At 44.1% G+C, this 20,083-nt stretch overlaps 8 protein-coding genes across 8 annotated transcripts; 6 read left to right on the forward strand and 2 right to left on the reverse strand.

Annotated features, from left to right (window-relative positions):
* Positions 1–422: 422 nt before the first annotated feature.
* Positions 423–2,917, forward strand: DI09_36p10 (uncharacterized protein; the record flags this gene model as incomplete). Its single annotated transcript, XM_013382380.1, has 8 exons — positions 423–872; positions 918–1,465; positions 1,596–1,726; positions 1,766–1,935; positions 1,976–2,138; positions 2,188–2,438; positions 2,567–2,761; positions 2,876–2,917. 8 exons carry the CDS (start codon positions 423–425, stop codon positions 2,915–2,917), a joined length of 1,950 nt encoding a protein of 649 aa, XP_013237834.1.
* A 273-nt stretch (positions 2,918–3,190) lies between these two features.
* Positions 3,191–3,592, reverse strand: DI09_36p20 (uncharacterized protein; the record flags this gene model as incomplete). Its single annotated transcript, XM_013382381.1, has 1 exon — positions 3,191–3,592. The coding sequence occupies one exon, from the start codon at positions 3,590–3,592 to the stop codon at positions 3,191–3,193; it is 402 nt and encodes a 133-aa protein (XP_013237835.1).
* A 250-nt stretch (positions 3,593–3,842) lies between these two features.
* DI09_36p30 (uncharacterized protein) lies at positions 3,843–4,761 on the forward strand (the record flags this gene model as incomplete). The annotated part of the gene is made up of 2 exons (XM_013382382.1): positions 3,843–3,937; positions 4,155–4,761. 2 exons carry the CDS (start codon positions 3,843–3,845, stop codon positions 4,759–4,761), a joined length of 702 nt encoding a protein of 233 aa, XP_013237836.1.
* A 133-nt stretch (positions 4,762–4,894) lies between these two features.
* Positions 4,895–7,252, forward strand: DI09_36p40 (uncharacterized protein; the record flags this gene model as incomplete). The annotated part of the gene is made up of 1 exon (XM_013382383.1): positions 4,895–7,252. One exon carries the CDS (start codon positions 4,895–4,897, stop codon positions 7,250–7,252), a length of 2,358 nt encoding a protein of 785 aa, XP_013237837.1.
* Positions 7,253–7,474: 222 nt separating this feature from the next.
* DI09_36p50 (uncharacterized protein) lies at positions 7,475–9,038 on the reverse strand (the record flags this gene model as incomplete). Its single annotated transcript, XM_013382384.1, has 2 exons — positions 7,475–8,750; positions 8,965–9,038. 2 exons carry the CDS (start codon positions 9,036–9,038, stop codon positions 7,475–7,477), a joined length of 1,350 nt encoding a protein of 449 aa, XP_013237838.1.
* Positions 9,039–9,094: 56 nt separating this feature from the next.
* DI09_36p60 (DNA-directed RNA polymerase) lies at positions 9,095–13,563 on the forward strand (the record flags this gene model as incomplete). Its single annotated transcript, XM_013382385.1, has 2 exons — positions 9,095–10,202; positions 10,424–13,563. 2 exons carry the CDS (start codon positions 9,095–9,097, stop codon positions 13,561–13,563), a joined length of 4,248 nt encoding a protein of 1,415 aa, XP_013237839.1.
* A 1,236-nt stretch (positions 13,564–14,799) lies between these two features.
* On the forward strand, positions 14,800–15,577 carry DI09_36p70 (uncharacterized protein; the record flags this gene model as incomplete). Its single annotated transcript, XM_013382386.1, has 2 exons — positions 14,800–15,051; positions 15,113–15,577. 2 exons carry the CDS (start codon positions 14,800–14,802, stop codon positions 15,575–15,577), a joined length of 717 nt encoding a protein of 238 aa, XP_013237840.1.
* Positions 15,578–16,776: 1,199 nt separating this feature from the next.
* On the forward strand, positions 16,777–18,699 carry DI09_36p80 (uncharacterized protein; the record flags this gene model as incomplete). The annotated part of the gene is made up of 1 exon (XM_013382387.1): positions 16,777–18,699. The coding sequence occupies one exon, from the start codon at positions 16,777–16,779 to the stop codon at positions 18,697–18,699; it is 1,923 nt and encodes a 640-aa protein (XP_013237841.1).
* Positions 18,700–20,083: the final 1,384 nt, after the last annotated feature.

Below are 20,083 nucleotides of genomic sequence, written 5' to 3' on the forward strand. Positions count from 1 at the left end.
TTGAACAGCAGGCATTGCATAACTTTCCGAATTGGCAATGGATAGACTCTAAATGGAGAGCCCTTTCATCCGAACTGCCAAAATTTAGCATTCATCGAGGTTTTACGGACAAAAACGAGCCGGATATTCAAAATTTTACTGTTCCACTGCAAATAGTCCTCTTTGAGGAGAAGGAAGAGGAATCGCAGTTACCTTTTTGGGAATATTCTGAAAATTCCAAATCCGCCTTTAAAGCAAATATAGGGCAAGTCATTGAAGACCTATGCCGATTACGAAGGAGAGTGCTGTTCAGACGAATGTCTGTTGATTTGGCCCGTTTCCGACTAGACTTTAACACACACCATTGAATAAAGCTTGCAATATGGAGGCATTTAGCGGAGCCATTGCAATTCCGTAAATTTAGGTGAAAAATTAATTTTTCGATGGAGCTTAATATCCTGCAGTGGCCCAGTGTTCCCTTTGCCGCGTGCTACGTTTCGCAGAAAAAATTCAATTTGTTATCGGCTGATTTCAAGAGAAGCGGTACAGGAAAGTTCAACTGGGGATCTTGGGCTCGCATTTGTTTCTCTGGTGTCGAGTACATTGCCAGATGCTATCCAAACACAGATTTGCCACTCCACGAACAAGCATATGCATCCACCGATAATCTGGTTTCCATCTCCAATGCAATTTGTGTTAAAGACACCGAGTATGAAGCCAAAAGCCATGCGGGGGTTATTGCTTGCGCGGCTGAGCATTCCTCAACTGGGGCTACTTGCGTTGCAGATGGGGATGTTCAAACGCCGATGATGGAGCCCATTATTGAGTCTGCCATTGTTGATTGTATAAAAGTTACACTGGCTCTGCAATCTTCAAATGTGCATGCGAGAAACGTGAGACGAAACAGAGAATCGGTACGATTCTTGCAATTTATTTAGGTTATCAAAACCATTCTTGTTACAAGCGGGGCCGTCTTGAAGCAAGGTGCAACAATAACGGTCTTTCCTACCCCCAAACAGATATTTGAATTTAAAGTCGTTCATGACGGCAGCCCTCAAGATTATCTTCGTATTTCGAAGGATACAAACATCATCTTCTCGTACTCGCAAAACAGCAGTTTTAAGGCACAAAATGTACAATCACTTGCATGTATGCTGGGAATTTCGATTTTCAACGAAGACGCATCCTTGATGCGCTTTGCTAATCATGGTGAATATAAAGCATTTCTATGGATCGTTCAAGCTTATTTACAAGTTGATGCCCTGCCTGTTCTTTCGCCTTCGGACGTTATGTCATCCACCATTAGCGGATCACTGGACAATTTTAGGAATTGGATTACAAAGCAAGAGTCCAACTTGAGTGAGCAAAAGATCGTTGTTATCCGAGACATTGAAACATTTAGAACTTTATCGCCGGATTTGAGTCGGGCGGCCGATGGCCCTCTCTGGGATGCCCTATGCACGCTTTTGCATCATCTCAAGAGTTTGTATGGATTTGGTGTTATAAACATTTTAGAAACATCAAGATCATATCTACCACGTTGAAGCCGGCAGATGAGGAGATCCCTTATGAGCTTTTGACATTGTAAGCTTTTGGTCCGCTTATTTTTCGTTTAGTTTTTCCTCAAAAATACATCGCTTCAACTCGATGGGGAAAATTAGCTTTACCTTTTTGACAAAGCTTGTTCAGACGCTTTGCCCTTCGCAAAATATTGGCGATGCTGACTTTGCCAATGACAAGCGGGCGGGTGTGTTGAGTTCTTTGCTAAAATCATGTTCATTCGCAGACATTTTAGATATTTGTCACGATCTTGCTAAAGCATTTCCATTTCCTAAGAAAGAAGATATATCTTCATTTGTTGTTGAAAGATTTGCAGAGAAAAAAAATCTTGGCGAACCCCACCGCTCCAATATGGCAAGCTGGGACGACGTTGGAGGATACCAGGATGTGAAGATGGTACGGAGCCAGTTGATTTTATTTTTAGGCAATAAAGCAGGCTGTGGAATGGCCGCTTTTATATCCAGATGCCTTTTCTAGACTTGGACTCGATCCCTGCAATGGAATTTTATTGCACGGTCCGCCAGGATGTTCTAAGACCTCTCTTGCAAGAGTTGACTTGCAAATAGCTTATCATTTAGATTGCCGCTTCGCAATGCAAGGTCGAATTTATCTCGCTTAATGGAGCAGATATTTATTCGTGCTATGTAGGGGAATCAGAAAAACTTGTCAGGAACATTTTTAAACAAGCCCGGACATCTGTTCCATGCATTTTATTTTTCGATGAGTTAGATGCTCTTGTTGGGGCAAGATCGCTCGGGAACTCCATTGATGGGGTCTCCGGCGGCGGAGGGGGCGCATCCGGCCCAAGCAGCAAAGATGTCGTGCAGGAGCGTATTCTTTCCACATTCCTGAACGAAATGGACGGAATAGAGCCGCTTGCTGCTGGAATCTTAGTAATGGTATGCCTTTCGCTTAAACGAAATCATAGGGTGCAACCAATCGTCTTGATCGAATAGATGCAGCACTTCTTCGTCCCGGAAGGTTTGACAGAATTATCCATGTACGGGTTTGGATTTCTCACAAATAGGTCCCATTGCCAGACTTGGAGACTAGAAAAAATATTTTCCAAGTTTACATCCAAAATTTGCCTGTGCAAAACCCCGTCAAAATCATTATGGAGTTGTCAGAACATACCGATGGGTGGTCTGGTGCACAGTGTAAGCAGGTGTGTAGTGAGGCCGCATTTTGTGCCCTACGAGAATGCCCGGATGCCGAGTTTCTGGTACTTTTTCGTCTTTTACCGGTCATAGAAATATTCACACTTCATTGAGGCTTTGAATGCGGCCAAAAGATAAGGCCCATTTCTATTGAGCTTGCTATAACATTCTCTTCACAGTTTATGGCCCGCCTTGACGAAGCCGAGGTTTTGATTCGGTAGCTTTCTTTGATTACTTTCAATAAATACGACAAAATAGCACATTTTGGCACTGGTAAACCAGCAAAACTGGTTGGCCTTTTGCACGTCTGCATTTTTGAGCGTGGTTTTGACGAAAACACCTTTGTGGGCTACAACCTTGGACCTAATTGTCATTATGGCATCCTATTTACGGAAAAACATTTATGGACAAAGATGAATGATTTTGTGCTTTTTCGCTGCGCATTGGATGATCGGAAGTACATGAAATTTATTTTGGTAACTGTTTTGCTGAAATTAGTTCATTACAAGATCCATCTCTGAAGACTTAACGGCCATTTTCTTTTTCCTTCCTGCCGATATTTTTTCGGCAATTTCCTTCTTTGAAAGGGTAATTGTGGGTGTGCGAGCGCTAAGGGGAGCCTCCACTGCATCGGCGGCCTCTTTGCTTTTTCCTTCAAGAAGCGAAAGCGCCTTACTTCCGGCCATTCTGTTTTCATAAAATCGCATTTCTCGCTTGGATTTTATCTTCTGCACCTTCTCCATCACTTCTATAGTCTTTTCGACGGATTTGACATCGACGATAAGAGGAACATTCCTTCGTTTCTCGAATTCAAAAACAGAATCGCCGATGAGCTCCTTTCCAGCTACCTTTCTGAAGGCCTTTGTCCAACGAACCTTTCTTGGATTTCTCTTCATCTTAAAGTTTTTATGGCACTTTGATCTGCAAAACTTAAAGACCTTGCCATCGTTACGGACAAAAGTGATCCCGTGACCCGGGTAACAGTTAGAGGAGCAAAAAAAACATTTTTCCAATCTCATGGGAATAAAAAATAAAATAAAAACAAAAATTTATTAAAATGCCACAAATTGCTTTCTTTCTATTATGCCGTTTGGCCTTATTAATTGATCGTTAAATAAACCCGATCAGGATTGGTTGCTTAAAGAGATGGCCATGGCAGATATCGGTCTATATTTGCAAGTCTGTTCGTGGGTTTTGGCTCGCGATGGGTATGAAAATGCAGCGTTACATCCAAAACTGGAGTATGTACATTTATTGGCGGAAACTTTCGAAAAGTGGCATAAACTCATATGCCTTTTCAACTGTTTTTGCGTAGAAAAAATCGCATTGCAAAGACCCTCGGAACACTGGGGTGAAAACGCGTAAATTTACCTTTACCAGCTTGGAAGGGATGGTGTCGTTTTTTGTTTTTGAATATGAATGAGAAAGCCTTTCGTGTCGGATCAAATTATCTCGCAGCGCAAAAGTGGACGTGCATGTTGGAAACGGGCAAGGATGCGCTGATCCCACACAGGAGTTATGGATGGACCGTGTGTGGGCAGACAGATGTGTCCTTCTTCTGAATGAAGCTCCACATAGCTCCTCTGGGCACAGGAATGGTCTTTCACCTGAATGGATAAGAAGATGCACCCGCAAATGGGCGGGCTTTGCAAACTTTTGGTTGCAATTTTCATGGGTGCAACAGAACCTTGCCTTTGGAGAAACTTTCAATTGGACGGTGCCATCTTGGCGGTCGCCCATCGCTAAAATAAAATTTAATTTCCAAAGTTTCATGGCAGGTTCATCGCCTTGTAAGGCGGCTTTGGCTCGTTTCTCGCATGTCAATATGTCTGCGAAAGCCATAAAAGCAAGAACATTGGTATCCGGAGATTTACACAGGCTAATCCGTGGAGACTTCTGCAGCCTCCATGGCGGCCAAGGGCATTCCGATGCCTGGGCCTATAAGCCAAGTGGGATGAATCATAATCACGGGAAAAAAAACATTAGCCAACTATTTCGCCTGTCTCGGTTTGCAGTCACACAAAAATGCCATAGAAAGAATCTGAAGCGGTTGGGCCTTCAATAAAATTTGATTTTGATTTTTTATTTCATTGGGTGCATGCCATGCAGTTTTTCATTGGATCTCGGCAAATCCAATTATATTTTCCCTTTCTTATGTGATAAGGATACAATCATTAAGCCGTTATACTTTCTTAAGAATGTTAAATGCGGTGAAGTTTCTGATCCCGCACTTTTTTGCATTCTTTTTGCTTCTCAGCTTTGCTTTAGCGAATGATATACGCACTGATTCCAAAAAAAGTGATGAGAATGCTAAGAAACCATCCTCAAAATTACTCTCGAAACTGCCGTTGAACCAATTGGATGTTCTCGGATCTAAAGGAATCAAGAACATCATTTCTGGATTGGAGATGGGTAGCGGTCTTGATTTTCTTATTGATCTCATTAAAACGCTTAATTTCGAAAAGTTTGCTGTTGAAGGATATTTTATTAATTGCTACATAGACACCTTAATTCTGTGGATTAAGTTGCAGCTAGAAAGGGCCTTTGTGCCTACCGAAACACTCTCCCTGTTCGATTTTTATGATATTCGAGTTCCGGTCTTTGGAGAGTCAATTAAGGAAGTAAAGAATGCAAAATTTCCGGATTTCAACTCTGAAAAATCACTTTCCTCCGGTGCGTATAAGAAGGCCAGCGCAGTGGGGGAGAAATGGCTAGCTTCGCTGCTTAGTTCGACAAAAACAGCGAAAATTAGCAACATTATCGAGGCACTCTCCACAGATGGCCTGCTTGCATCAAGTAACCGATTTCAAATCCCATCTTCTGACCAACTTCAAAGGAAGGAGGCCTCCATGTTTTTTGAAGAAGTTATGGGGAAAATCAGGGTTTGGTTGGCATTTTCGACCGAAAACGATTTTTCTAGCACCAATAATATCCAGAAACTTGCCTCGATTATTGTCAAGGAAATCGAGACAAAAACGTCAGGTGGACTCTCCGATTTTGCCAAGTGGTCTGCAATGAATCCGCTTGGGGCTTCCAAGTCTCCTCTTGCATCTCCTCTGATGCTTTTAGGTTCCCTTTTGACACAGGTTATCGTTCAAACCCTTCTTGTTGCTATTGGGAAAAACGAGCTGCTTGGAATCGTTTTGCGAGTAGAAAATTGGCTCGAACAGCCAATCATGAAAAAGCTTCAATTCGGAAACATTGATATGGACTTTCGCCAGATTATCATGTCATTCATCGATACCTCTTTGAAGCGTCATCCAGAGGCAGCAAAACTTAGATCCGAAAAGGACCAGCTAACATGGGGTCTTGTTGTTGGTATCTTTACTATGTTATTCTATCGAGCGCGATCGAGGAGTTTGGATCCCCTTAGCAGCAGCGAGATTACTTCAATTGTGGCCCACTTGATTTCGCTTATCGAGAAAAAGACCTTTGTGTTAGGGGAAAATTTTTGGGGCTTTTTTGAAGGCCTTTCCAATCCTAAGCTTATGCAGAAGATCACCCAATGGTTTGGATCTGCACAAGCGGTGTGTCGAATTGCAGTGTATGCTTTGAACCACTACCAGGGGGCAGAACTTTCGCCTTTAAATAGAAAAGTCCATCTTGCCGTTCCATTTGAAGTTCTTGATGTGATGTTGTCTTTCCCCATTTGTTTGTTGGATTGTTCAAATATTGAGAATCATCTTAAAAAGGCATCAGTACAAATTTCCCTGGTAGAATGGATGATTCGCTTTGTGGGCACTTGTGTCTACTTGGACTCCTTGGTTGGATCTCGAGATTTATTGACCCACGATTTGGCTGCGCGTGACCGATCGGGAATGTCCTGGGCGCTGCTTGTAGACATTCCAATTCTTTTTTGTAATGTATATCAATGGTCCCTATTGTCTAACTGTAAAGATTCGAATGCTCCCATTGACCAGGAGTTGCTGACTCGTATTGTTTCCAGTTTCCCGATCGATGGAATTGCGCTCAAAACCTCCACAACTTCTCTTCCCATCAAAAAGCTTTGGAAGGAGCTTACCACATCAAAAAGCGAGTTGCTTGGCGAGAGAATTCTGGTATCCGCAGGTATGATATCAAAATATCTCGCTGTGAATACAAAAGAGGATTCAGAGGAGAAATGGATCCTAAGCCAACTGATAGAGCTCTTTGGGGCACTAGACGATGATAAAAAGTGGAATTGCGGCATTGGCTGTTGCGAACAGCCACCTCCACCTCCACCTGCACCGCCTGTAAAAGAAAAGCCGAAAGAGGAAAAAAAGCCAGCGGTAAAAGAAGAGAAAAAAAAAAATGTACCTCAAAAGCCTGAGGAGCCGGAGGAATCGGACGAATCGGACGAATCGGAAGATCAAGTACCTGAAAAAGAGGCTCCAAAAATTGATCCTCCGTCTGAAGATCAGTCAGGCACCGTTTCTTCTAGTCCACCGGCACCCATCGTACCGGCACCTATCGCACCGGCACCTGTGGCACCGGTACCTGCACCTCCAATGGTTGATTGCTATGGGAACAAAGTGGAACCCCAACCTCCCTTGACCGGTTTGTCTGCATGGGAATAACTTTATAAATTAGATGTAGAGACCTTGTGTATGAAATTTTGATAGGTTTTTAGTTAAACCCCAATGTGTATGGAGTCGAAGTAGAGGTAGGGTATTGCGTTAAAATTTGAAAAACACACACACACAGTGATGTCTATTGAAAGATACGATTGACAACGGGCTTGGTTTAATAAACTAGCCACCACTTTATTACAATTATGCTACAAAAAATACAAAATTTGTCTATTCTTTGTTTCTTTGCCGGGTCGGCAAGCGATTTTTCTGGCGAACATCCATCATTTCACGGAGAATATCGTTTTTATATTCACGGAGATGCTTGTCAGAGGAGAATCCTTGGTTCGAATCGCCAAAGGAGAGTTTCTGTTTCGCGTCGGCAAAGGAGAGTTCTTGGGTTTTTTCAGAGGGGCCTTTCCCCTCAATGTAGCTTTTTTTGTTGGAAAGAGCCGCCCCTTCATCCTTCAAAAGCATTGCAATTGAGGACCTTACCATGATGGAAGATCTCTGAGAATTTGCAAGCGGAGGCGGCTTTGGGTTTGTTGGAAGGTTTTTTTTTCGCATTGACTTCTTGGAGGTGGCCATTTCAGATATGATGGCATTTTTTTCAGAGTAAAACTCCTTGTTTTTTCTCTGCAAATCTTGCATGGTTGGCCCTTTTTTGTTAGCTACGCCAGACTGCCGGGACTTATACACACCAGGTGGAGACAGCGCATTGCTGTCAACCTGATTGTGCGGAAGAGGCGCAGGGGGCGTAACATCTTTCGCCTTTTTTTTGGAAGAGTAAGAATCGGAGGAAGGGAAGGATACTGATTCGTATCCCTGCTCTTCTTCCGAGCAAAGACTCTGCCCGTCCAAAATTGCCAGAGGCCGCAAATTTGGCGACGGGATGATGTCGGAATGGCACTCGGAATCCGAATTTGGCGGAGTTGGCGTATTCATCCCCGTAAAAGAGGTCGTCGACCCCGGCTGGGTTCCTTGGTGTCGTGTCTGTAGAATAGAGATACGTCTGTTTATTTGCCGCGACTTTTCAGATTCGTAAACAACCTCCAGTCGCATTGGCGCAGATGGGTTGATCATTTCCACGGTCACGCTTTTGCGGTGGTTGTTGGAATTTTGATGCTGAGATGCGCCGGTCCTATTATCAAGATAGCTATTGCCTTGATGATCGCCCGATTTTTCTTTGTCCAGCTTGACGATCTTCCATTCGATATTTCGGCGAAGGTACTTTTTGTTGAGACTCTGAAGATAGTGATTAACCTTTTCCTGGGAGTTAAGCAGCCTTTTGTTACCTGAAACTCGACGAACAGCCTGGATTGTCTCCTCGATTTTTGCAATAACACTGGGAACAGCAAGATTCCGACGATAAAAATCATCGAAAGACCGACAACTTTGAACCAAAACCGAATTTCCTTTGCATTTTTGTGCAGGTCCTGTGCAAGTTCCGAGTTTATGCGGTCGACGATCTTCTTGAACTCTTGTGGCTTCATAACCTCTCGCAGCTCTAGCGGAAACGTGTCATCAAACGTAAGTGTGGTGATGTTGAATTCCATGCGATGCTTGCTAGCAATGTGCATTGTATGTTAAAGACGCAATGCAGGCCAGACGACAATTTCTGCGGCTTTTAAGTATTGGTGGATTGTGTGGCGATTGGTAGGGTTAACATTTTAAGCCCAAGTTTACAAAACGGGGAAAAATTAAATTCATTTTTACTTTACACCGGCAATGCCTCACCAAGCCAATGGCATTTGCTGGCGTCGGCTTGCTGCAGCGAAGTTCGGCTGGCGGCCATTCTCCTGGCTATGCAACGAGGTCCCTTTGTCGTATCACATTATGCGGCCATACAACATGGCCGCGCAGACCAAGCCGTTGGAGGATGACGCTGTGCGGTGGAGGGTGCTTCCGTGGACTCGTCTCTCTCTTGAAGAGGTTCTTCTGGCAGAAGAGCAATTTTTTGCAGAAGATTCTTTTTGTTTTCAAGAGCAACCCATTCAAGAAGATGCTTTACTTGTTCCAGATGATTCAGCTCTCTACGCTGAGGACGCTCTTGATTTATTGCATCCCCTCAATGTTGGTGACGAAGAATACGCCGACTTTTCTGCATGTGAGACACCAAGTGATGTACCGGCCATTCCTAGTTCTGTTGCAGTTTCCACTGCTCAGCCCGAAAAAGACTGCCATATCTCTGACAATGGCTCTTTAATTCACGAATTTATCGATCCATGTCGTGGCAATACCACCGCTGCTTTCTCATCATCGTTTAGCAATCCACATACGCAGGTTGATGGTCTCCCTGTGATTCCGCCTCCAATAAATGCAAAGACCATCGAGAAAGCGCTGTTGACCGCGTCACCGAGAACATCTTCTATTCCAAAGTCTAGGGACTCTCTTCCATTGTTCCATGTTTCTCCAAAGTTGGAGCATATAATCGCACAATTTATTTTTTCTTTCGCTATTAGGACGGAGATTGGATCACTGCCCGAACAAGAAACAGGCATCAACTGGGATGCTGTTGCACATCAATCCCGCAAAGATACATTCGAGGGTCGACAGGCTCTTCATGGCTTGTACGCGGTTGTGGAGTTCCTGGCTTGCAAAGGCTTACCTGGGGATGCAGACCACTTGCTCAACTGGATGTTATCAAAAGATTTATCGAAATCTCCTTCCATGCTGCCTCCTGCACAACTGTCTACTTGTGCTCCGTTTTTTGAGTCTCAATCAACATTTTCAACACCACCATCGTTGATGTCCCCGCATATTTCAGTTCCGCAAGAGCTACTATCGTTTTTAGCGAAAACACATCTTGCCGCTTTCGAGGCGCTTGGAATGCAAGCGCCAGAGCGCAAGATCTTCATCAAGAAACGGAAAGGGCAGCGTGCTACGGCGCACCTGCAGTCTGCCATGCACTGGTTTATGCAAATGGGCGCTGCATTGCCCACATCTAGTGATCACGAAAGTAACGTCACGCTGCTCTCTTTATGGCTCTCTTTTCGGTTTCGGACGCTGCGTACAGGAGAGTCGCCTCAAGCAAAGCCTTTTTTGGCGCTACATGGGTTGCGCCTGCAACTTCCCGTCGTGGTGCGCCTTCTTCGCGAAGATCCTATTTTTAAACATTTTTTCCCCAAGTGCCTTGCTACGATCCTTGCAGGTATTTTTAAACGCAGTTTTTCTTTTTAGGCCCTTCGGATACTTTTTTACTGGAAACGCTGTCTAGTGAGAATGCAGTGCAGGCTGATGCGGTGAGTGTCTCTTTGACCGAAGGCCCCAACGAAGCTCCAAGGGGTGCCGTTTTTGTTGGTCATGGTCTACGCTCACTGGCACATACACACGCATGTGGTGAAGTAGCGCTCACCCAGCTTCAGGAGTCCATCGAACAAGACTGCACTTCAGCGGCACGAGAGCGGTTTTTGCAAGTCCAGAAGTCGGGATTTTTGGAGCGGCGTAATCCTCTTGCGCCAACATTGGTACGGCTTGTCGAGAAATGGCGAGTGCTACTTTCGGAAAGACTACGCCTTATTTATGAGATGTCGGATGATGTTAGAAATGACTCCTCCATCTTACAGGCACAGCCTCTTTTTACCACTCTTATTGCCAATTTGGGCGTTGAAGCGATCTCTGGTACCATCCTTTCGCTATTGCTGATGCCTGGTCATGAAGGCACTGGGTACAAAGGGGGAGGTCGGCGTGTTCCATGGTGGCTGCCATCGGGGCGTGCTTTCATTTTTGGCCGACTTTCTCTGGAGCTTGGATCTAGACTTCTAGGCAGTTCACCTACCAACTTGATGGAGTGGCCGGCAGCACAACGCGTCCAAGTGGGCTCCAGGCTACTGACAGAGGCGCTGCCGCTACTCAGAATGGACGATGGCACCCCTGCGTTTTTCCACTCTGTGCGTCGATTTCGCGTTAATTCCCTTCTTGGCATGCTTACAATTAACCCGCTGTTATCACAGCATTTTGGGATCCCCATTAGAGTAGCTTCCAATGCTAAAGATGCTGATCGCTCTGAATCTGCTAAACTGGGAGGTGAGACCGATGGGAGCACCCAATGGGCTGGGCCCACCCAACCAAGCACATATCTTACCAGCCCTCTGGCGATGGATATTTCAATGAGCTTGCCGATGGTAGTACCACCGCGGCCATGGAGTAGCTGGAGAGCGGGGGGATATTTGCTGCGCCGGATACCTTGCTTTAGGATACGGGATGATCCATCACAGATGGCGCAAGTGATGATGGCCGATGCGCGTGGAAAACTCGCTCCCCTTCTTGAGGGCCTCACATTTCTTGGACAAACACCCTGGCGCATCAATGTTCGCGTCCTCGCTGTCGTGCGGGCAGCATGGCAGGCGTCTTCTCAAACTAAGGCCCCAGAGACTATCTCCACTCTGGCTTCGCATGCAGAAGCACTGCTTGGCCTTGATGCTGGGATGCGACCAGACGACCGTCATTCACTATGGTGCGATCTAAACTATCGTCTTATGGTGGCCGACGCGATCTCGTCATATACCGAGTTTTTCTTGCCACATAATGTGGATTTCCGCGGTCGCGCATACCCAATCCCAGCACTACTTTCTCATATGGGCTCTGATCTCTGTCGCGGCTTGGTACTCTTTGGTGCACAAAAGGCTGCTCCTCTTGGTGCTCGCGGCCTTCATTGGCTGCTTATTCATCTAGCAAATATGTATGGCTACGACAAGGCCTCGTTTGAAGAGAGACTTTCGTGGGCCCAAACACACAGAGCTCAAATCGAGTCATCCGCTGCCGATCCTATCAACGAGCAGTGGTGGATGGCTGCAGAGCATCCATGGCAGACTCTAGCTGCTTGCATCGAGGTTTCCGGTGCTTGGGCACATCCGCAAGGCCCAGAGGCCTTTGTTACCTCCATCCCTGTGCAGCAAGATGGCTCTTGTAACGGACTACAGCATTATGCTGCTCTTGGACGAGATCCTCTTGGCGCGCTGCATGTAAATCTTGTGCCCGGATCTCGGCCTGCAGACATTTACTCTGCAGTTGCGACTGCCGTTAGTCAGCGCATTTTTAATGATGCAAAGAGCGATTCGGTGGAAAAGCTCCATCTTGATATCCAGCAGCACGCCCATAATGCTACTAATGAAGCCTCTGACCGAGATATAGAAGCTACCGCCATGCCACTTCCAGGCGGTGTGCCGGCGGCGACGAACACAGGTTCCTCCACAGCTATGTTATCCCGCGCTGAAATTGCGCGATGGATTCTATCACCAGAATCTGGCTTACCTTCTGCCATTACACGGAAGATTGTCAAGCAAAGCGTGATGACATCAGTGTATGGTGTCACTCTTTATGGTGCTACGCAACAGATATACAAGCGGCTCGTTGAGGTCGCTGCTCCTCGAACATCGGCTGCGGCTGCAGATTCTAGCGGCGCTCAAGTGCAGGGGAACAATCGGCATATGCGGCAAGCGGCCCGCTACATTGCTTCACTTGTGTTTTCATCACTTGGAAGCATGTTCGACCGTTCACGCCGCATCCAGGCATGGCTGACAGAGGTGGTCACTCTGGTGACGGCCAGTGTCCCCAGAGAATGGGTTGCGCGCTACTTTGGGGTCGACACGACACAGGAACTGACAACACTGCCGCCGCGGTCTTTTAACGGGCCCGTTGAAGACATTTTGGCTGGAAACAAGCGTCCGTTTGCGCCATCCGGCCTGTTGCGTCAGTTTTTAAACACTAAAGAAGGGGATGCTGTTTATCCCAGGACACTGATGGCATGGACCTCGCCCCTTGGTTTTCCCGTTGTTCAGCCATACCGCGAAGCAGAGAAAGTTGTAGTGCCAACACCCTTGCAGATGGTTACCCTCGATGTGATTCCAGATCACGAAACTCCTGTTGCCGTTAGACAGCAGATCGCAGCATTTGCGCCCAACTATATTCACTCGCTCGATGCATCGCACATGTTTATGACAGCACGGCGTATAGAGGCGCACGGGATTGTTTTTGCAGCCGTGCACGACTCGTTCTGGACTCATCCAAAAGATACAGACTTGCTTCATCAAGAGCTGCGTGCAGCTTTTATTGAGTTGCATTCGCGTCCGCTTCTGCACGAATTGCGCTCTGAGCTCATCGAGCGGTTCGGCAACAACTTGATACCCCTTCAAAAGAGGAAAGTAACCCTGCAGAAGGAAGAGGCCACGGGCAAGAGCAAGGATAAATCAGCTTCCAAAACAGGAAAGAGAAAGACAGAGACTGGCCCGTGCTGGGCACCCGTAGACATACCCCAGGTACCGGAACAAGGCTCCTTTGTGCTTGAAGATGTTGTGCATTCACCTTATTTTTTTAACTAGATCCTATTTATTATAAAAAACGGAAGCTAATATCGATCCAGCAGTTTATTAATCGTTAGGATCGCACTTTTTGGGGTAGCGAGCTGCTCGCGTAGTGTATTTTTCCTTGGTGTGGCAGGTGCTTGTGGCAACCATTCAATCTGCTACAAGGATAGCCTCAATTTAAAAGCACAATGTACCAGTACACCGTTATCAACAAGTCTTTTGGTAGCAGCACATTGAGCAAAAGCTCCGATCCATATTCATTTGGCCTTTATGAACACGGGTTATGGGTTTATTTTGGTGCAGATACCGGCAAAGTTCGGCCGCTTCATTGTAACATTGCTAGCGTTGGACACATTGACACAAACTGCATCTTTTCTTTTAACCCCGATATTTAATAGCCTGTGCAATTTTTTATATTGAAATTTAAAATTTCAGTCTAAATTTTAAAATTGTCGGTGCTATAAATACTCATTGATATTGCAATGTAATTGGTGGCGGCAATTGAGTAGTCCTTATTTAAAATCAGTGATATCTAATTCCACTTGATACTTGATGAAAATACACATGGACCACATCCTTGCGCCAGACATCGCATACATCAATGCTGTGCGGATTTTTTTGCTATGGGCCTTTATCAAGATCTACTATAGGCGAAGGGTATTGAAAATATCAAAGCGAGTGATAGCAATAGGTACGATTAGAGAGACAAGATTAATGACTTAGCAATTCTTTATAGCGTCATGGATTATCGAAAGAAAGAGGCATATCGACAACTTTCGCTCTTCAATAAGATAAAGTTCTGGCTGCTACTCAAGAAAATCAATGGCTACTTTGGAAAAACAGAAAAGATGTTTCTAAGCTCGTACATCTTAATAGCAAACAGGCTCATTACCGAGAACAAAAGAAGCCAATTTGATGAGAAAGAAGGCCTGTTCATCTCTCCAAAGATCACCAATGTCCTTTGCGAATTTTTTCCGGCCATCTTCAAGTTCGATGTTTGCCAGTTCGAAAGCGATCCAAAATCAATGACCAAATTCAGGAAAGCAATTCTAGAAAAAATAAGCTACCAAATTGATCTCTTGCCAGGTAATATGAATATGTCATTGTTTATGATTTAGAACCTGGAATGGCCAAATTAATGCTTGTGCTGAAAACCGAAATCGAAGAGCAGATTGAAATTAGCATTTAAAAAATAATTTTCAAAGGATAACAATCGTATTTTTATAAATTAATTTTTTAATTCTCTTCACAATGGCTACCATAAAGTGTAGGTATTTTATCGCTGGTAGCTGCAAGTTTGGGGATCAATGTCGGTTTTTACACGCTTCAGATAACCAGCGCACGGTGCAAACCAACGAGATGGTCGAGGATATAGCAGAAGGCCCCGTTTGGCCATTTTCCAGCTACAAGGATTATTCTAGCGGGAACCGATATTTCGACGACCTTTCTCCAGAAGAAGTTATCCTGGAAGGTCGAAAATCCGGCTCTAATTATCAGGGTTTTGTATGTGAGCAATTTTTTACTTCCATGCTAGGTTAGCACCGTCACTTCCCACGCAGCTAAGGCTCTTGAAGCAAGAAGGAATATTGTTTCCTCGATACAAAGAGCCTCAGGCTCCCCGGCGTTTCCTGTCACTGGCGCGCCTTTACTTTCCGCCAATTTGTTTACGCCTATTTCGAAGAGTAACCCATTCAGTAAAAGTTCGTCGTCAAGTTCTACTGGCTTTGTGATGGGAATGACAGCACCTGAGAATAACACCATCTCTTTCGGTGCGACTCGCGCAGAATCCAATTCAACTCCATTTAAAATTGAACCGGGAAATTCTGTTCACTCTCAAAACATGAACCACTTGTGTTTTAGTAAAAATCCTGGGGAAACCATTTCGGCATCAAAAGAAGAGTATTTTGAAGGAAGGATCTTTGCTCTTTTGGGAAAAGTCCCTTCAGAAATCGTTGAAAGAGATTGTTCAAAGTACGATTCTAGCCCATGGATTTTGGGCCATCTTCCCGAGCTGCCCCCGCCGATTTAGCTTCACAATCTAGCTACTACATATGCTTTGAATATGGCAACCAAGCCAGGATCTATTCGTTCGCGTTCTTGGCCCCTTCTCCTTGGATGGGTCTGTTTTCTCACTCAACGAGTCAGAAAATTCCATATTTCATTGAAAAATTGATTCACTTTTCCGTTTTCGGCTGCCACAATTAGTAGTATATTCACCCAAAGATACATTTGAATTCCAAAGATTACCAATTTGCACAGTAAATAGGCCACCAAAGAAGTTTGCTCATCCACGTTGGAAAATAAATTGTTGAAAATATCAGTTGCTTTTAAGATTGCATTGTGGCTCAAAGACAACTGGTGTTTTCTACTTGTGGTGCAGTCAAAGACCTCAATGTGCAGTAATGGAATCCCAAAGTGCGGATTTGTTATCATATACCTTTTGTTATCAACGTACTCGTCAAGTTTCATTGACGTTGGATTATATTGATACACCGAATTTACCCTGACGTCTCTTTCCTCAAGTAGTTTTAACAGAAGAGATGCATATTTACTAGCCCAGGAATTGAAACGAATCCCCTCGATAACGGTTCGCTGCATTGTTTGAATTTGTGAGCTACCGGCTCCTCCTAAGACTTGTAAAGCAGTTTGTTCAACTTCGATCTTAAAGAAAAGCATTGAATTGACACCTTGAGAAAATATCACCTTTACATGCGGACTATCCTGCGCGTTTGAAGCGTGCGGCAGCGACGGGAAATAGTATAGCTGTTTCCATTCCATGTTTTGCATAACGGCTTTCTGGTCAAATACACAATCATGTTCAAAAACTAAAATTGGCAATTTGGTAGAATCTGCAGCACACTTGGCAGATAAAAAAATAAGGATTCCCGGAAAACTTAATAGGAAGCGATAGCTTATCATAAAGTAAAAGGCGATACCTTTTGTGGCAATTTTGTCCAAATAATTTATTTTAACAAATCAAAATTCGATAAAAATCTAAAAATTGGGCGTCTACGAGAATCGAACTCGTGACCTCTCGCACCCGAAGCGAGAATTCTACCACTGAACTAAGACGCCACCCGAAAATTGTCAAAATTAAATATTATATTCTATATTGAGTACCAAACATCCTGATTGGTTGCATATCCTTTTTTTTTCCACCAACCTTTGGTTATTCCCTAAATTTAACATGATGTAAACACTTGAGCTTATTATTGCAATTCTTGTACTATGAATAGTTCTGCATCACCTTATAGTGATATGAAATGTAGAATATGTTATCTCAGCACCCATGCATCGTGCAGTTCCTCTCCTTTACAGAAAGAGCCCACTTCAAAAAGATCAATTGCATGCTTTTTCCTTGGGATCATTGCTAGGCTATTTAGGTCATTTTCTTTGGCAGTTTTAAAAATATCTGTTATTTTAAAAGGTTCTCCTGTTATCCCTCTCGACGAAAGCTTCGAAATCGATGAAAATATTGAGGTCCAGCCGGGAAATGAGCTGATTTCGCCGTGTTCCTGCATAGGGTCGGTTAAATGGGTGCATCGAGCCTGTATTAATCAATGGCGATATTCTCAGTTTTCAAATTTGATAACAAAATTCAGTCAATCGTTAATATTTGATTCAAGCATGCTTAGAAATAGGAATTCCCTCCCTATGGAAGAGGAGGAGGCTGTAAAATCGTGTCTGCAATGGGTAGGATGGGCAGAGTGTCTTCGACTTAAACGAGTAGTTTTGGAGAGCTTTTCAAAATTTATCCCAGATGTCGAGTATTCATCATTGAAGGCATCAGCGGCTAACTGGTTTGCATTGTCTCCGGATAGCAATATCCCTTCCATTGCTTATTTTAGCTCGGATTCGATTGTTCTGCTTAGAGATGCAATTCTTTCTATTTTTGGATTGGATAATCTAACGGAGCCGCTTATCGATGTGGATGCTGTTCTGAGATATTTCCTGCTAAGTACGGATTCTATGGATTCATCGACTCCATACCAATCTCATATTTCTGGACACTCCAGAAACCCTGTAAAAAGGCATCCATTTTTGAATTGTGACCTTTGCAGAGCCCCGTATACCTTTGCACCAACGGTATGTTCTGCTACGACAACCCCTGAAGCACCAAGCTGCAGTGTGCCTTCCTGTTCAAAAAAGACAAAAAGGTCCACGCGATGGTCGTTTTTTAACTATCTCGGGTTCTTCCTCTCGGTTATTTTTGTATTTTCTATGATATCCACACTCTCCAAGGTTGCGTCTCATTTTCTTCCAAATGCCTCGCATCATCAAACCATGCACTTTGTGCATGTAAAAACCATTACTTATGAACACTATTTGAAAGACATATTTTGTTGCATCGAAGAACTGGTATCTCTTTTTCTTAGCGAGTTTACCTTGGATTCCAGCATTTCCTATGGAAATTTTTATTATGGGGCGAATTTATCGACCTATATTTCCAACGAGTCTCCATCTCCAAAGTTCCACAAAATCGAACCTTCAAATATTTCCGCAAATAGCCTTTTCGCACCCATTATTTGCTCGAAAAATAATTCCAATCACAATGAGAGATATTTTTTCGGTGAAGACCTGTTCAGCGGTGATAAATATTGTGACGAAACTTACAGCGATACTTACGGAGGCGATCAGGATGATTTTTTCATCCAATCTGTTCTCCAGCTGATTGTGCTCTTATTCCGAGGCTTGATGCTTGTCGTTTGTGGTCCGCCGCTTGTTGCGTTTCTTTTGTGTAGAATCTTGACGGTTGTTTTACCCTTTGCCTCCATGGCTCTTTTATTATCTCTCCAAGGCCTTTCCTTGCTTTCGCTGTTTTTCATCGCGAAGGACTACCAGCTGTCCTCAGTCGTTCTTGCCAACATGTTGATCTCAATTTCTTTCCCGACATCCAATATTTTCGTCATCGTGGTTGGTCTTGTTACTAGCATTGTTGGCTTGACCAACTTGCTCTATCTCCTGATATTGATTTCAGACTCCTTTGGAGAGGTAGTAGTTACAAGTCACAAAAAAAACGAAACTGATAAGCGGGACAATTACTTGGCCAATCGATTTTATTGGAATATTCAAACGCAATTTTCCGGTTCGAAAGAAAATCCTCCATGCGAGCCCATTAAATCTGCAACGGGCGTGGCCCTTTCATTGTAGTATTGTTCCAGTTTCCCTTGAAGAACGCTTATTAGCGGATGCGGGTGGCTTTTTACTGCCGAAAAGAGGACGTTCGCTGTTAATTCATCGTAAAGCCCAATGACAGGCATAATTCTTCGTGTAGAGCCTTCGGTAAGGACAATAAAGTTCATGGATTACTTGTGATGAAAGCTGCCGTGCAATTTGAAATCAAATTCGAAAGGGTGCAGCCGGAATGATCAACCGGCATTCCAAGAGATGCACAAATTTCCTCAATTGCCAGCTGTGTAGTTCCTGTCAAAACACTTTCTCTTGGCGCTGCGAGGATTGTCGAATCCCTTGTGATTGCATAAAAGTTGCTAGAAAGCCCCTCCAATAAAAGCACATCATCATCCTAACGACAAGGAAACACAAACAGATATACTTTTTTTTTCGTAAGAATGGCCTCCGTAACCCTTGGAGTCAATTGCTTTAACTCGTTCTCTCTCTTCCTAGCAGGTGAAAATGCAGCTTGTCTACTGCATCCAGTTACAGGCTTTGATTTTTGGATCTTGGCGAGATAATTCAGCACATGATGCCAGCTTTACAAATGTCCCCTGCGCCGAAAAAGTGTCCTTTTCGAGGAGATAGCATTTTATTGAACAGGAATTACCGCCTCCAAGCGAAATAACTATCTTTAAATCGTGTCCCTTCAGCCCCGGCTCTTCCAAGCAGTGCGAAACAAGTGCCGACAGAAGGGATTCATTCCATGCAATTTTTTCTGAAAATGACGACACCGCGGTGGATGATAAGGACGACGATGAATAGACTAAAATATCACAGAGGATAAAAACTTAATCTTGCACAGTGTTCCTTTCACATTGGGATTTTCTCTCCATTCTTTATGGTGTGCAGCGTGGTGTAGACACCATCCTAAAAAAAGAAAAAATCCAAACTTCATTGTCGGGGTCTATATTTGGGGCGAGTAAAACCTTTTTACCGAAAATGGAATATCTGAATTGGAGCAGCAACATTTAAAAGGTAAAGTGGGTGCCTTTTCTTCTGGATTGCAGTAAAAATTAACTCGGACCAATTGGGGATCGGTCTCACTTTTAACTATTTTCGTTTATTGTGGATCCGGATCTTGTTTAACGTGTGGATCAAAGTGATACCGCCAATTAATGGTATCAACTTGACCACCCATAGTTTAAACTCTCCATTAAGAAAAGGGCACATGGAATCTCTTCAGATCAAATTGAGGACCCCTTATGCACTCGAGATGATTTTTGACAGCGATGGATATTTGGACCCGATTCCCTTGACCAACTGTAAATAAAAATGTTCCCTTCCCAACGCAAGCACCAAAAAACCTATAATTTCGTCTAAAAACACAGAAGAAGCAATAAATCCTTCTCGGCACACCTTG

Source organism: Mitosporidium daphniae (assembly GCF_000760515.2).
Source record: "Mitosporidium daphniae strain UGP3 chromosome Unknown contig-36, whole genome shotgun sequence".
NCBI classification, from domain to species: domain Eukaryota; kingdom Fungi; phylum Microsporidia; genus Mitosporidium; species Mitosporidium daphniae.